General features: G+C 27.1%; 2 protein-coding genes across 6 annotated transcripts in view; both read left to right on the forward strand.

The window, feature by feature from the left end:
- LOC101237325 (ankyrin repeat domain-containing protein 17) overlaps window positions 1-16,803 on the forward strand; it is a 67,509-nt gene that overhangs the window by 11,334 nt on the left and 39,372 nt on the right. For 2 of the 5 annotated variants that reach the window (XM_065792831.1, XM_065792834.1), the window contains exons 4-6: window positions 5,610-5,699; window positions 10,330-10,478; window positions 10,608-10,706. In XM_065792831.1, coding sequence (XP_065648903.1) covers window positions 10,359-10,478; window positions 10,608-10,706 — 219 coding nt within the window. In that variant the 5' untranslated portion in view covers window positions 5,610-5,699; window positions 10,330-10,358. Of the gene's footprint in view, window positions 1-5,598; window positions 5,700-10,329; window positions 10,479-10,607; window positions 10,707-16,803 lie in introns of all 5 variants that reach the window. The other 3 variants (XM_065792830.1, XM_065792833.1, XM_065792832.1) reach the window with 2 other exon arrangements.
- On the forward strand, window positions 401-868 carry LOC136078601 (uncharacterized). Its single transcript, XM_065794383.1, has one exon. It carries the CDS (start codon window positions 401-403, stop codon window positions 866-868), a length of 468 nt encoding a protein of 155 aa, XP_065650455.1.

The following is a 16,803-nucleotide window of genomic DNA, read 5'->3' on the forward strand; positions in this document are numbered from 1 at the left end:
TGATAGAAAGCACCCTGGTCGTCCGACATCCTGGACTAGAGAAAAGAAAGCCGAATTAACAATCGAAAAGGGGTCAGTCAGAGAAAAATAGGTATTAAACTCGGTGTAAATCAATCGACAATTGGTCATCAATTTTAAAAAAATAAGTAATAAATATAGAAAATGTGAAAAGACTCCAATATACACTATAGAACAACAAATAAAGGCAAAGAAAAGAAGCAGGAAACTAGCTAACAAACTCTATAACACAAAATCGCTTCTAGTCATCGATGACGAAAAATACTTTTGTTTTGCAGGGGACAACATGCCTGGAAATTCTGGATACTACACAAACAACAAAAAAACATGCCCAGAAAGTGTTCGTTTTATAGGAAAAGAGAAATTTCCATAAAAATTATTAATGTGGATAGCCATATCTGACAGTGGTATGTCCGAGCCATTGTTTCGCACTTCCAAGAGTGTAGCAATCAATTCATCAATCTTTATTAATGAATGTTTAGAAAAACGACTTCTTCCATTTATTCACAAGTATCATGGAGACTTTAACTATTTATTTTGGCCAGATTTAGCAAGTTCTCATTATTCTAAAGATTCTCTAAATTGGACTGACCAATATGTCTATTACGTTGATAAAGAATCCAATCCCCCAATTGCGCCTCAAGCACGACCAATTAAAAATTTTTGGGGACATTTGGCACAGAAGGTTTACGAGGGAGATTGGCAAGCTTCAACAGAGCAAGTTTTGATTGATCGCATTAAACTAAAACTACAAGAAATTGATTTAAACTTTTTACAGTCGCATATGAAAGGCGTCAGAGCAAAATTGAGATCAATTGCAGATGGTGGTGTTTTTTCATATAAAAAATAATATATTTTTATTAAAAGATAAATGCTTTATTTAAAAAAAATATAATAGTAGTTTGTTTTTTTATTTATAAATTAGTTATTGATGTTTTTGTTTTGTCCGATAACTTCCACATCACCCGTTACTCAATAGATTATGTGAACATGTTAATAACATAAGCATCCCTAACGGCAATGATGATTGCAAGACATTTTCCAGGTGTTTTTTGAAATTTATAATTATAATAAAATTTACTTATATATATTTATTAAGTATATATATTTATTTACATTTAGTAAAGCACCAATTATCAAGAAAAAGTAACAAAATAGATAACTTTTTGAAAATTAAAAAAAGCATTAAATGTTTAGAAAAAAGAACAAGAATAAATAAAGGAATAGATCTTTTTAACAAAATTTATTTTCAAACAAAATACTACAAATTCTTATTTAGAAAAAAGAACAAAAAGTCTTTTTTTTTACACAAAAAATTTTACATTTTTTTAACTCAAAGTATTTGACAGAACAAATTTTTGTTACTTTCAATTACTATATAATACAAAATAGAAAATAAAATATAAAAAAAATATATATATTTACAAAAAACATTTTATTATATCTGCAATTAGTAGATTACTAGCTACAAAAATACCAATTATAGATGTAGCGTAACGTTTTTCCACCATTCTCTCCCCTCATACTTCAATTTCTAAAAGGGGCACTCCCAAAAAAAGAAAAGGGGGAAGAGGTTTTTTCCACAAATTTGGGCCCACATCCTATAAACCTTATAGGATACAGGCAATATGCTGAAAAAGCATTTTAAGATAAATTTAAAATGAAATAAAGCAATTATGATATGACAAATCATCATGGTTTAATACATTATCTAAAAAAACAATGGTTTAAGAGGCTAAGAATAAAGTAATCTATTACCTGACACCTTTCTTTATTTTAGTTTTCTAAAAAAGTAATTTAATAAAAATTTAAGTTTACCCATTAATAAATTACATAGACAGATTTTATGATTAGGTCAAATTATTATAAAATTTAATAAACACGTTTAAATCTTAAAACTGATTTAAAAACTTAATCTTCGCTTCCAACAAGGCTGCAAGCAGCCACTAATTTAAGTTGAAAGTTACTGAAAGAGAAAATATGAAGATTGTAGAGTAAGATAACGATTGATGGACGACTTAAAAGATTGCAAATTATATGAATCAGGAAAGCAAGATGAAGGAAGCGTATTCCAAAGAACTGATGTTGGAGGAAAAAAACTAGACGAATAAGCATTTTTGTTTTGGTTTAAATTGTAAACAGACATTATACAAGGCCATGTGCGAAAAACTGTTTAAAAAGCTGCTAGCACTTATAATACAAGTCTTTATTGACTGTGGCATAAAAAAGAAATGGAAATGTGTTAAAGAGGTTAGTTTAACAATTCATAAAAACTCCAACACTTATTCATAATAAATATAACATTTAAATCCTTTTATTAATGGGCAAGATTTAGCTAATTCTTTTAAAAGTAGAATACCAAAATCATTATTAGGGAATATTATAATATTATTTATATTAGGAAATATTATTTTGAGCAGTGTTAAAAATAGTCAAAATCTGAAAAAAGTTTATTGCAAATAAATTATTACACAAATTAGCAAAAACATAATAATTAACAATGTAAATAAACTTTGTAATGTGATAAAAAGAGATAAAGAAAAAGATAAAGTTATTCTTAATTTAATTGCGACAAATTAAATTTTTTTTTAACTATTAGCTAATGATCATCGTAGTAAATTTCAAATCATTAAAACTTACTAAATTTAAACTATATTTTAAATAGACAAAGTAAAATAATGATAGTTGATGGAACTCCAAGGAACAAATAAAAAAATAAAATAATAATATAATGTAGACATGTTTGTAATAATCTTTTCAGTTGAACATGAAAAATAACCCTTGAAATAATAATAGCAAAACTATCAAAGGAAAAAAAATATTAAAAAGTTGATTTTAAAAATCGTAAAAAATTATAACAAAACTTATTATTATATATGATCCTTCTAATTAAAAATGTTAAAGAAGTCAATTTTAATAAACTATTCTTTGATACTTATTAACTCACATACTTTTCAGATTTTTTAAATATTTATTGATTAAAAATGAAAAATATCAGAAATGTTTATAGTATCTAGTATTCTGTTTGGAAAAATCAAACCAACATAACACTTTAATTTCTTATTAAAACTAAACTTGATAATGTAGATATATTCTAGATTGTTATCTGTATTAATCTTTTGTTATGTTCATAATAAGTCTTTGTTCTGTGTACAAAGAGAAGAAAAAAATATAACTAAAGAAAAAAGCTGAGATGTCTGAACTTTAAAAAAGCTAAAATATCTAAACTTTATAAGCGAAGAAAAGATAAAGACCTTAGCTATAAAAGTAGATAATGTAAGACTCATACAAATCGCAATTGAAGTTAACTAAAAATAAAATGAAGTCACAAATATAATAAGTGATAAAAAAAGAAATTAAGTAACTGATCATGCCTTTAGTTGAAAGTTGAAAAGATTTGAAAACCTAATTGTGCGTGCACATTGATAAAAGCCTCATGCAATATTAGGTTAAAGCTTCTCAGTTGGATCAAAAAATATTATACGGAGAATAATACTATTTTGATTATTTTTTCATTTCTGACATTGTTGCTCATTTGGTTCAGAATGTTCTAAATGGGGGGTTGGTAAAATAACTTTTAACCTCAAATTTGCTTATTTCCCAGATATTAAGTAATTTTAAAAATTCTCTATTTTGATATAAAGCAGTTTTTATAGTTTAAATTTAAATTTTTAATTTTAATTATGTTAATTAAAATAGACTTTTTAAGACACTCTTTTTTCTTACAAAGTAGTTAAGGTCGGTGTTCTAAAAGTAACATTACTTGGTAATGTTACTTTCACTAGCTGCAAATATGCTGCTTGTTTTTTGTCTATACAATGAAGGTTTTGTAATTGGTCAATATGTTGACAAGCTTTTTCAAAGGTACAAAATTAACTTTTTCAAGATATTGTGTAGTTTAACCAATTTTTCTTAATTAAATTTCTATGCTGATTTTGAATTACTTGATATTTTTTTATCTTTATAAATATATAGCCTTCTAATTCAATTTCAATATAAGTGATAATTTTGACAAAACGATCAATTGTTAAATTAAATGAAATCATTATTATTAGAGTAAAATCTATGGTAAATATTTTTCTTTTCATTTTATCAATAAGATACGTATTATTATGTGTGGTTATAAATACAGGGTGGGCCAAAAGTCACTGACCCTTTTTATTTTTTAATATCTTTTTTATTTCTTAATATTTTTTATTTTCTTAATATTTTTTATTTTTTTCAGATCCTGGAAATTAGTTATGGAGAAATTCAGTACCGTCCAACGTACTCAAATTGTAAAATTTTACTATCAAAATCAAGGCTCAATAATTCAAACCCAATGAGCTTATCGAAGGCATTACAATGTGAGAGATGCTCCTAGTAGGAATGCAATTAAGAGCGTGGTTAAAAGATTTAAAGATCAAGGAACTGTAAGTGATCTGCCACGTTCTGGAAGACCTAAAGCTGTTTGTACGGATGAAAACAAAGAAAGGATACGTGAAAATCTTGAAGAAAATCCAACAACTTCCACCCGAAGACGATCATTGGAACTTGGAATTTCTAGAACATCTTTAAGAAGGGTTATGAAAAGTGTAAATTTTTATCCATACAAAGTGCAACTCATCCAAGAATTGAAGCCACAGGACTTTCAGCCTAGACTACAGTATGCCGTTCAATTACGAGAACTTGCTATTAGTAAACCAAATTTTTTGGATAAACTAATCATGTCTGATGAAGCTCAATTCCACCTAAATGGGTTTGTCAATAAACAAAACTGTCGCTTTTGGGCAACAGAAAACCCAAGAGCTGTGCATCAGAGAGAACTTCACCATGTAAAGTGCACTGTGTAGTGCGCAATAACTTCAAATGAAATTATCGGGCCATACTTTTTTGAATGATGATGGAAATGCTGTGACTGTGACAGGAGAGAGGTACAGAGCGATGCTTCAAAATTTCTTATGGCCAGCAATTGAAAATCGAGTTGGAATCTGGTTCCAGCAGGATGGAGCAACAACTCATACTGAAAGAGAAAGCATGCAATTACTCCGGCAACGTTTTAATGGAAGAATTATTTCTTGATTTGGTAATGTCAATTGGCCATCTCGTTCTCCTGATGTCACTAGCCCAGACTTTTTCTTGTGGGGATATCTAAAGGAAAAGGTTTATGCCAACAAGCCGCAATCTTTAATGGAGCTAAAGGAAAACATCACTAGAGAAATAAGCCCAGAAACTTTGGAAAAGGTTATGGCAGAGGTAATTGAAAGAGCTGCAATTTGTGAAGCAGAAAATGGAAGGCATATGCAGGATGTTATTTTTCACATTTAGCTTTCACATTCATAAAGCTTTATAAAAGTAAATATGTGATAAGAATAAAATTCAATTTGTGATAAAAAATCAATTTCCATCGCCTTGACTTTATGATACTAAAATTTCATGCATATAACTGTTAAAATTAAAAAGTTATTAAAAATTGAAATGGTTCAGTGACTTTTGGCCTACCTTGTACAACCAAAAAGTTCAGTTTTTACATGAAATTAGTCCATGTAAGTAACATTTTGTAACAATTGTTAGTCAAAATGTGAAATAACTTTATTGCAGCTGTGTTCTAGCAGTTGCAGTTCTTGCTCACATCGTCAAGAGGCCTGAAATTCGATGTCAGCTCTGGTCAGATTGGTAGAGCGATATTGGTGAAGAAGGAGGTATGAATTTCCTTGTTAAATTGCACTTCCGCATTGTTTTGTGACATATAAGATAGATATAAGACAGCATTTTTTTGCATTTTTATTAACAATTATGATTTTAAATAGAATGGATCTTTGCGGCAATGTTCTACTTGTATCCCTAAAATAAATAATCTCATTCTATAATTATTTTGGCATTTAATAGATCTCTCTCTTTTTCAATATATTCATTGACATCTGATTCACAAGTAAATATGCCACCTTGTAATTTTAAACAAGCTAAGAATTTCTCTTTAATGCATAATTTAAAGCATATTGTTCTTATTTTGCTAACCTACTCTGTCTCAGTTGTAGCTATCTTTGTTGCATATTTACAAATGATACAACTATCCAATTTTTGAATGATACAATTATCCAAGTTCTTTAATTACAAATTGCTATGACTACTGAGCAACAAACTTATTTAATGAAAATTTCCAAAGGATAATTTATTGTTGACTTCATTAAAAATAAGTACAAGAACAACTCTGAGTAAAGGCAACTTTTATTTAAAATTTTCAACTACTAGGAAATTTCTATAGAAGTTTATTTATTTTTATTTAAAACTAGTTTGTTACTTAATGTTATATTACTTTTCATTTTAATTGGTATCTAAATTTAGTTTACAAAATTAATAACGAAGTATTTTCTAACAAAATAAAGTAAAAGCAAATTTTTACACAGGATAAAACTTATTTTTTGTTTAAACGGAATTTTCTTTATTTTAATTCAACTTTATCCTATCAAAATTTAAATTGCAAAAATTTTAACATAAAGTTGTGTAACTTAACACGAATGTGCTGTAAAGATTTCTATAATAGTTAAGAATAGAAGTAGAAGGCCAACCTTCAAAAAGTAGCAAAAACTGAATTGTTTTTTGAACTTTTCTTAAAAAATTAAATAATATTATCTGGTTAAACAAAAAAAGTATAGAATTTTGGCCCCCACCCCCTTCCTTTACCATTAGTGAGTCCAAGTCTTTTTTACTTTTGCAAAAAAGCTCTTTTGTTTAAGATTCATCAGTCATCCAGAAAAACTCTTAAAACAGTTGCTCTTTTCTCTTTGTCTTTATGAGCTACTAGTTATAGTGAAGAACCAAGGCTTTTAATGCTTGAGTTTCTTTTGAAATTTGAGTCTCATTAAATTCATTATCTTTATGTTTACATAAATCACTTTCATAATCTTCTTTGTTGTATTTTAAATACAATTTTTTTTTGATATTCTGTACAAAATTGAATAAAAATGCTTTAACATCAGGTGTTAAATCAAACTCCTTTGCAATAGCAACACTGAATACTAAAAGATTCTAAAAAGTAGCAAAATGATAAAACATTAAATGTCTTTATCTTTTAAATAGTTAAGTCAATTTATTTTAAATACTTTTAAATTCATATTTGTGTTTGTTAAACGGATCACAACAAAGGCCCACATCATACGAAGTCTCAAATCTATCCAAGTAGACCTTTGTAAAACAGTTAGTTTGATTGGCATCATAAATGCGCAAATTCTTGATCTTTTTATGTTTTATTCTATAAAACATTTAGTATTCTTGATTTTGGTAAATTTTACTTCATGACAATCTTTATTTGTTGTTTTTCCAATGCAACATTGAGTTAGATCTAAATATGCATTTGCCATTTATTTTTATTTATTATCTAAAATAATATATTTATTTTCATGTTTTGAAGTGTGAACTAAGGTTTCCATGAGTTTTGACACAATAAATAAATATAAATTTTTTTTGTCATTTGTCACAGCTATTCTATATATACAACAATAAATACTTTTTTTAAATCACTGTAATAAAGTTTTGTAATTAAATCAGTGAAAAAAAGGTTATTGTTAAAATCAGTGTAAAAATCAAATCCTCAGTTTTAGTAGTAAATAATTTCTTATTAAGTTTTATCTTATCAGCAGGTTTTTAAAAATTATGAAGTCTGCCATACATATACGAACTAATCAAATATGACTTTTCTTAAATTGCTAATTTTGTTTATTGACCCATCAAAAATTTACTTTTTATACTTGCAAGCAATTTTTTATGTTATTTAAGTAGCCATTATGGATAAAATGTAGCATTTAAAAATTTCAACATTTTACTAAGCTATTACTAGAGTTGTATATAATAAAAAAAAACTAGAAGGTTTTCTGAAATTTTTGAAAAAACATGTTTTTGCTACTGAAGTTTGAAATTTCGGAAAAACCAGAAATTTTAAATGACTATACTCATGAAACACAAAAGATTTTATGCTGAAATCTCAGGCTTTTCTTATTTTATAAAACTCATTAAAATGTACGGTTTTTTAGAAATTAATAAACTTCATAGTTTAACATTTAAACATGGTATCACCTGAAACCAAACTCTTTATAATAACTTTCATAGAAACATTTTTTAGACAAGAGTTTTGAAGAGTTAATGAAAATTTATTTTTTTAAATACATAAGTATGACATTTTTTATGTTAGTATAATTTACATATGAAAAATATTATCTTTTAAACTTCAGTCTTTTATAGATAGTACTCTGAACTATCATCTCAGGTGCTACCCAGAACTTTGCATTATATTGTAAAACATTGCATTATAAACTGTGAGAGAATAAGCTTTTATCTTAAAACTGTTTTTTAAAGAAATAATCTTGTTTAGGTTTTTAAAAATATTTTTTAAGAATATTATTGTATTGCTGTAAGTGTTTTAAAAAAAATAAATGTTATTTAAGAAAAATAAAAAAAAATAAATGTTATTTAAGAAAAATAAAAAAAAATAAATGTTGTTTAAGAAAAATAAAAAAAAAATAAATGTTATTTAAGAAAAATAAAAAAATAAAAATGTTATTTAAGAAAAATAAAAATAAATAAATGTTATTTAAGAAAAATAAAAAAAATAAATGTTATTTAAGAAAAATAAAAAATAAAAAAATGTTATTTAAGAAAAATAAAAATAAATAAATGTTATTTAAGAAAAATAAAAAAATAAAAATGTTATTTAAGAAAAATAAAAATAAATAAATGTTATTTAAGAAAAATAAAAAAAATAAATGTTATTTAAGAAAAATAAAAAATAAAAAAATGTTATTTAAGAAAAATAAAAATAAATAAATGTTATTTAAGAAAAATAAAAAAATAAAAATGTTATTTAAGAAAAATAAAAAATAAATAAATGTTATTTAAGAAAAATAAAAAAATAAAAATGTTATTTAAGAAAAATAAAGTAGAATAAAAGAAAGTGATTAAAAATAAAGTTTATATAGTATTATTGGAAAAATCAGATTATGACCAAGAATAGTAAAGATGTAATATTTTAGATTCATAAAGTGTGTGTGTGTATTGAATTTTCATTGAAAGATCATTTTATTTTAAATTTTACTTATCAAAAAAATTTGATGTTTACAGTCTTAAAATGTTTTTAAATTCAGTATTTGTATCTTTTTTTCTATTTTTTTTTTTTTTTCATTTTTGAATTTTGAATAATTTATGAACAAATTTTTTTCAAAAACTTTTTTTATTAAGTTCTTAGCTTCTTTTTAAAGAAGAAAATAGTTTTAATTGAATTAAATAAAAAAAAATTATTCCGAGTTTAAATAAAATACAGGTGCATTTTTTATAGTGCTGTGAATGCTGAATGCAAAAAATTATTTTTCATCATGATTCCATGATTTGAATATCTTGATTAACTTTAAAAATTTATAAAAGTTTTTCTGCTAACTATTCTTTTTACTTATTTAAATTTTTTTGTTGAAGGTTAAATTTATTTGTCGAAGATTATTTAGCATATATACTATGCAATATATTTGGAATTCTTGTTAATAATTGTGATTTATAATTATAAGATGTTCTTTGATATATTTAAATGCTTTACTTATGACTTTTTTTATTCTAAACTGTAAAATTATTGTGTATAAATATTTAGTCAATAGCTTTTTATAAATAAAAAATAATCTTGTAAATTCATTATTATCTTTAATTGAAGTTTTCTTTTTAAAAATCACTCAATTTGTTAATGCTTAAGCCATATAAACTCATAATTAAGGCATTTAAGCTTCTTTATTAAAAAAATATAGTTAGCGGATATTGTCATAATATGATCTATTGTTTTGACTTATTTATTATTTCTTTTATCATTGCTGTAAAGGTTTATTTATTTAAAAACATTTAAAAGTAATTTTTGTAATACATTTTAAAGTATAAGCAAGTAATATTTATTGTTTGTTTTGTATCTATTAAATAAACTGGTAAATGATAGATTAAATTATGCTTATTTTGTGGTTTATCATTTCAACTTTTTATGTTACATTGTGATTGAAATTATTTAATGACAATTGATTGCATATTTAATGACAATTGTATATTTTTTTAAATTTTTGATTAGTGATATTTTTACAATACTATATGAATGGTGATATTTTTTACATAAATATTGTGTAATTAGTAATTTTTTTGTTATAAATACTGTGTAAATAAGTCACATTTTTTATAAGTATTGTAAAACAGGGGATCAGTTATAAGTGGAGGGTTTTAGTAATTTTTTTATTTTTGGTTTTAGATTAATTTTGTATGAAATTAATAATGTGATTTCAATTTAAATATAATTATAAAATAAAATTTTTTTAGACCATGAAAAATACTTAGCTACAAAGTAAATGGCAGATGAAGATCCACTTAAAGTTCATCGTGATCTTCTTATAGCTTGTGGCTGGGGAAAAGAGATTGATGTCATCTTGCTGTTGCAGCAAGGTGGTAGTGTTCGTGTACAAGATCAAGTAATATTTTTAAAACTCTAAATCATAATATTAAATTTATAGATATTTGGATAAAAAAATCATTTTTTGCTTTACAGAAGAAAAAAAAGTTGTTTGTTTTTAAAATCCTTATTTTGAAATTATTTTAAGGATGGTAAAAATTGTTTGCATTACTCAGCTTGCAAGGGACATATACAAGTTACAAACTTGCTTATTGAAAAAGGGTGTGCTATTAATGCTCGTGATAAGGTATTATTTTTATTATTATATTTATATTTATTACAGTTTAAATCAGGAACAAGTGAGGTTTTTTAGCAATTGTGAAGGCAAATTAGAAGAAGGAAGTTAGGTGTAGGAAGAGCTTGTAAACAATGTAATTTGTTTAGTGGTGGTGTTAAAGTTGGACAAGTTAAACTTTTTTTTGTTTCAAAAAATATAGAAACTGTTCCAGAAAAATAATTTAAACCACAACACTCCTTTGCCACACCTTTGACTCCTTTCCCAAATTATTGTTTAGAAAAATGGGGCAGGATTTTTTTGATGTTTTTTTTTTTCTTTTTTTAAATTATTTCTGTTTAAGTTTTTTATTTTTTCACATGACTCTCAATCCAATTTTATATCCACTTTGTGTTAATATATAAAAACCTAACTATATTGCTTTATTGTTATTTTACACATCTTTTTACATAAAAAATAAAATGTGTTTATATTAAAGGCTGTTTTATTTTTAGTGTAAGTGTATTGGTTTTAATTAATGGTTATTAATTATTAATACTGATATTATTTTATAATTATAAAAAATTCAAATATTATAAAATTAAAATCATAAAAAATGTTTTAAATATTTGTTATTTATTTTTAATTTTATATCCTCATAAAAAGGTTTTATAACATACACATGTTTTTAAAAAACACTAACAACATCATTGCATATGTAATGATGACATAATTAATTAACCTGGTATTCAAAATTACGTTGTAGTATTATCTACACATACACTATTGAATAATATGTGAGGTTGCAATCTATAAGTGCGAAGTTCATATCCATTAAAGGTTTATTTTAATGATTAAAGAAGATTAAATTTTCTTTAACATATAGCTTTGAAATAGATTTTATAAGTTATTAAATTAAAAATAAGTACTATATAAACTCATGTATAACCATGGTGACAAAAATTAGCCACTAAATAAACACAATAGTACAAAGAAAAGCTGGACAAAAATGTAATACATAATAGTGATATATTTATTTTTTACTGTCAGGACTAATGTAATACTTTCTTGCAATTACAACGCACTGCTGCAATTTTTCTGTACACACATATTTATATTTGCACAAGATTTTTATAAACTTTTCTTAAACAACACTGAATTCTTTATGCAGTTGATCTTCATTTTCCTGATTGTTTTTATACTCATAGCATTTAAAGACCAGAAATTCTCAATAGATCTTAATTCTAAGACACAAGCTCGATTATCAACTTTTGTAACAAATTGGATATTTTTTTGTCCAAGTAATTAGTCACACTTCTGACGTTCAAGAAGGCCAAGTCAAGCCAAAATACATAAATATTATCATTGTGTTGTTTTTTAATGAAAGGAATCAATCTTATGATGATGTAATGAATTTATGGTATCCACACAAGAATTTTTTTTTCAAATTTACTTAGCGCATTTATTTTATATTTTTTGGATATTCTGATTAAAACTCAATTGCAATTTTTGTTTGTATGTTTAAATGTTAATTATGACTCATCATCAATGACAAATTCAAGGTTTCTGAATTTTTCCACACTTTAGTTACAACTGCTCTAACTGTTTATCAGTGCGATGATTTTATATCAGGAATTCTATCAAATATATTTTTCATCAAATAAAAAATGCTTGATTTGTTTTTTGTTGTTTTTACAATGAAGGAATAGTAGTCACACTTAAATTTTTTTGCAGTTTTCTGTTGTTAAAAAAACTGTTGTTAAAGTTCCAGACCGGTTGTACAAAAGATCTTTCTGAGGATTGATGTTCCTAGCAGTCATAATTTTTGGTTTTCTGTCTGATCTAGGCTTACAAAATGTTGATTCATTGTACTTCCACTTTGCCGCATAACGTTTGATTGATCGTTCACATTAATTAAAGGTGACAAAATAATCTACATTTTAGCATTAGGATGGAAATAACAAAAGTTGTACACTTGTTCTATTAAAGTAGTTTCTTTATTAATGAAGTATTAGTATTTTTAAAAAGTGGTAGTATTATTAAAGTACTTTTTTCTGTAACTTTTTTATTAACTATTCTAAATAAATAAAACTTTCAGTAAAGGAAAACAACAAAGAAAGTGAGGCTGGGTAAAAAAAAAAAAACATTTTATATGCAAAACAACAAAGAAAATGAGGCTGGTTAAAAAAAAACTAACATTTTATATGCAAAACAACAAATAATGTGACACTGGGTAATTACAAGTTCAGTAAATTTTTATTGCTAAAAGATTGTGTCAAATTTTTTTCACCAGGGGGTAAATTAAGAAATTTTATGTAAAATTTTCTAGTCAAAATAGCCACTTTGATTTATACAAAGGTCATAAAAATCTCTAACTCTACCTAAAGGTGCTCTATTCCTGGGTGTTATTGTTCAGGAACATCCTAAAGGATGGATGGATAAGACACACATTTCTGGATGCCCAATGTCTGGAACAAAAGGCCTGGATCAATGATCAGCAAGAAATCTTTATTGGTATGGGGTATGTTTAAAACTCATCTCACTGATGGCTGTAAAAAAAATAAGCAACCTAAAAAATCTTGACCTTAGACTCACATCTATGCACAAGCCACTAGTTGTTTCTTTTATTCCTTTATAGATTGGCTTTGCATGATGTGGACTGAGTGGATGAGTTCAGGCTCAGGATCTTTAACACAAGTTGGGAACTTTTAAAAACCTAACATTACATTTGTTGCTCCTTGGGTTAATGAGACTTGGGAATCGATGATGGTTTGTTTGTAGATAATGCAGGTAATCTGGAAGATGACAGGTGATCAAGCTGATGACGAGGCTCATACTGAGTATAATGATTACACAAAAGGCCAGGTTAGATATATACAAACACAAACATTAAAGCACATTAAGATCAATAATCTGTTGTCATACTGATTTAAAAAGCTGTAAGTACATTACTATAAAAATTTATTTGCAATTTTGTTTTATAAATTATAAAGTTATATTATAATTATATTATAAACCTAAACAGTACATAAAAATTTGTTGTAATAGTTTATAGTCTTAGTACTTTATGACCTTTGACATCAATCAGAGCTTGTACTCTTTTTAGCATGCCCCTATTTAGAGTTTTACAAAGTTCTTGTTTCTTCTCTGAATGGAACCACGCATGGATCATAAATGGAACCATGCAGTCTATTAGTTGAGTTTTTGTTGCAACTTGTATCTCATGTAGAGTTGCTAGTACCATGCATAGAAATGGTTTCCCAAACTATTATCTTTGTGGAAAATTTTACTGTGGGAAGAAAAGTTCAAGCCAAAAAACATTTTGGCTTGAACTCTTCTTCCTGTTTTCTTAGTGTTGTTACTTTTTTGTCAAGAACAGCTATGCTAGATTCATTAGATAATGCTCCCATTGCTGATCTGTCCATTCTTTATGAGTCAGTCCCCATGAGAGGCAATCACTTAATAATTCCAGTGTGAGTCTTGTTTTTTTTCGAGGTCAATATGCTTCAAGACCACCTTTAAGCATTGTTAACAGTCCTTTTACTTACTTTGAAGTCTTCACTTTCTAATAATAAAAAAATTTCAAACACCAAGTTCTTTAGTCACTCGTGGCACTGTTAATACCACATTTTCCAATTCTTCTTGGTACAAGTGGAATACCTATTTTCAATTTTTTTTCACTCTGGTAACAGAACTATTTAGTTTAGTTCAGAATTTTTCAATAAAACACTAATTTGTCCAATTTTTCGAGGTCCCAGGTCACTCTGCTTTTTTGCCAAAAAGTGGCGAAAAAAAGTTTCAGAAAGTTGTGTTTAATTTCACACAAGAAAAAAACCATAAACAAAAAAAGAACAATATCAGACACCATGATTTTTCCATAATTTGGGCATTCATGACTAACAAAGACACCACAAAGACCTGTAATTTTCTAAGTTTCACTGCGATTGCTATTAATTTTTCCAGTACAGTATAATTAGAGAAGTTTATAATAAGTTTTTATTATGACCGACAAAATATGTGTATGTGTATTTTATATATATATATATATATATATATATATATATATATATATATATATATATATATATATATATATATATGTATATATATATGTATATATATATGTATATATATATGTATATATATATGTATATATATATATATGTATATATATATATATATATATATATATATATATATATATATATATTTTTTTTTTAAACATCTTCGCTTCCAACAAGCAGCCACTAATTAAAGTTGGAAGTTACTGTAAGAGAAAAGATGAAGATTGTAGAGCAAGAAAACGATTGGCGGATGATTTAAAAGATTGCAAATAATATGAATCAGGAAAGCAAGATGAAGAAAGCGAATTCCAAAGAACTGATGTTCGAGGAAAAAAACTAGACGAATAAGCGTTTTTGGAGCACTTAGGAACAGTCACAGAAAAAGGATGACACTTAATTGAATGACGAGTAACACGAGAATGAATTTTAGTAGATAGCACAAGAGACGCTAGCTCTTTAGAGCAGTGCCCATTATAGTATTTGTAGAAAAGAGAAAGAGAAGCAACATTACGACGATGTGATAATGGTTGAAAGTTGGCTGCAAGAGCAGGTCCAACTATGTTTACAATGCGTTTTTGCACCTTGTCTAAAAGAGAAAGGGCATCATTAGAAGATCCGCCCCAGATATGGCAACAGTATTCCATACAAGGCCGGATTTGAGATTTATAGAGATAGAGAATAGAATCCAGAGTAAGAAAGTGGCAAGCTCGATAAAGAAATGCAACCTTAGCAGATGCTAATTTTGCAACCGATTTGATATATGGTTTCCAAGAAAGATTGGAAGTAAGAGCTAATCCTAGAAGATGAAGAGTAGGTGACTCATCGAGTACATCACCGTTCATAAATATAGGAAGATCTAAATTATTGCGATAACGATTGGCTGAAAAAAATTGAGTTTAATCTGAATTAAAGTTCACCAGCCACTGTGAGCCCCATGCTGTAGCATAAGTGAGATCCATTTCAAGCTCAAATGCCCCCTCCAAGCAATCAGAGGGTGTTGGTTTCTTATCACGACAAGAATAAATGGTAGTATCATCAGCAAACAATGCCACCTTAGATGTGAGAATATCTGGAAGATCGTTAATGTAAATTAAAAAGAGTATAGGGCCAAGGATAGAACCTTGAGGAACCACTGAAGTTACCGAATAAGAAGAAGAGTGTTGTCCATCGAGGACAACTTTTATGCTACGATTGAAAAAGGAAGGATTCAATGATCTTAAAGATGTTGCCGGATACACCATAAGAAGAAAGCTTATGGAGAAGACCAGCATGCCAAACTTTATCAAACGCTTTTGAAATGTCAAGAGCGATGGCCTTAATCTCTCCACCTTCATCTAATGCACGATAAAACCTGTCAGTTATTACTGTTAGCAAATCAGCTGTAGAACAAGAAGATCGAAATCCATATTGATGGTCAGAAAGTAAGTTATTAGATTCAAGATGAGAAATTAAGTGTTTGTTAATTAAAGATTCAAAAACCTTGCTTATGATAGGAAGAAGACTTATGGGACGGTAGTTAGACGAATCAGATCGCTCCCCAGAATTTTTGAAGATAGGGATAACAGATGCGGCTTTCCAGCAGGCTGGAAAACAAGACTCTGATAAGCACTTGTTGAATAGTTTTGAGAGTATAGACGGCAGCTCTGGAGAACACTTCTGCAAGACAATAACAGGTATGTTGTCTGGGCCACAAGCTGTAGAAGAGTCTAGGCAGGAGATCACTTTAGATACAGATGCTGGAGTGATATGAATGTCAAGCAATGGATCAACCTGTTTGTTGGCAATATCAGGTAGAACGCAATTAGTGGAATCAAGAGATGATATTGATGAAAAGTTTTTAGCAAACAGTTCGGCTTTGTCTTTAGGTGAGGTGACAAAGTCTGAACCATACAAGAGAGGTGGAATTATAGATTTTCCCTTATTATTGATATTATTAAAGATTCTCCAGAAGTCACGAGAGTCGAATTTTTGAGATGAGATACGAGATTTCATGACCTGAGAATAGCGGGTTTTGGCGTTAGACAAAACCTTTTTACAGTTGTTTCTAGCAGTAATAAACAGACGTC

The sequence above is a fragment of the Hydra vulgaris genome, chromosome 03 (assembly GCF_038396675.1).
Source record: "Hydra vulgaris chromosome 03, alternate assembly HydraT2T_AEP".
NCBI lineage: Eukaryota > Metazoa > Cnidaria > Hydrozoa > Anthoathecata > Hydridae > Hydra > Hydra vulgaris.

Coding starts and splice junctions, on each gene's coding strand:
- LOC136078601 (XM_065794383.1), top strand. CDS start 401: ATGTGGATAGCCATATCTGACAGTGGTATGTCCGAGCCATTGTTTCGC.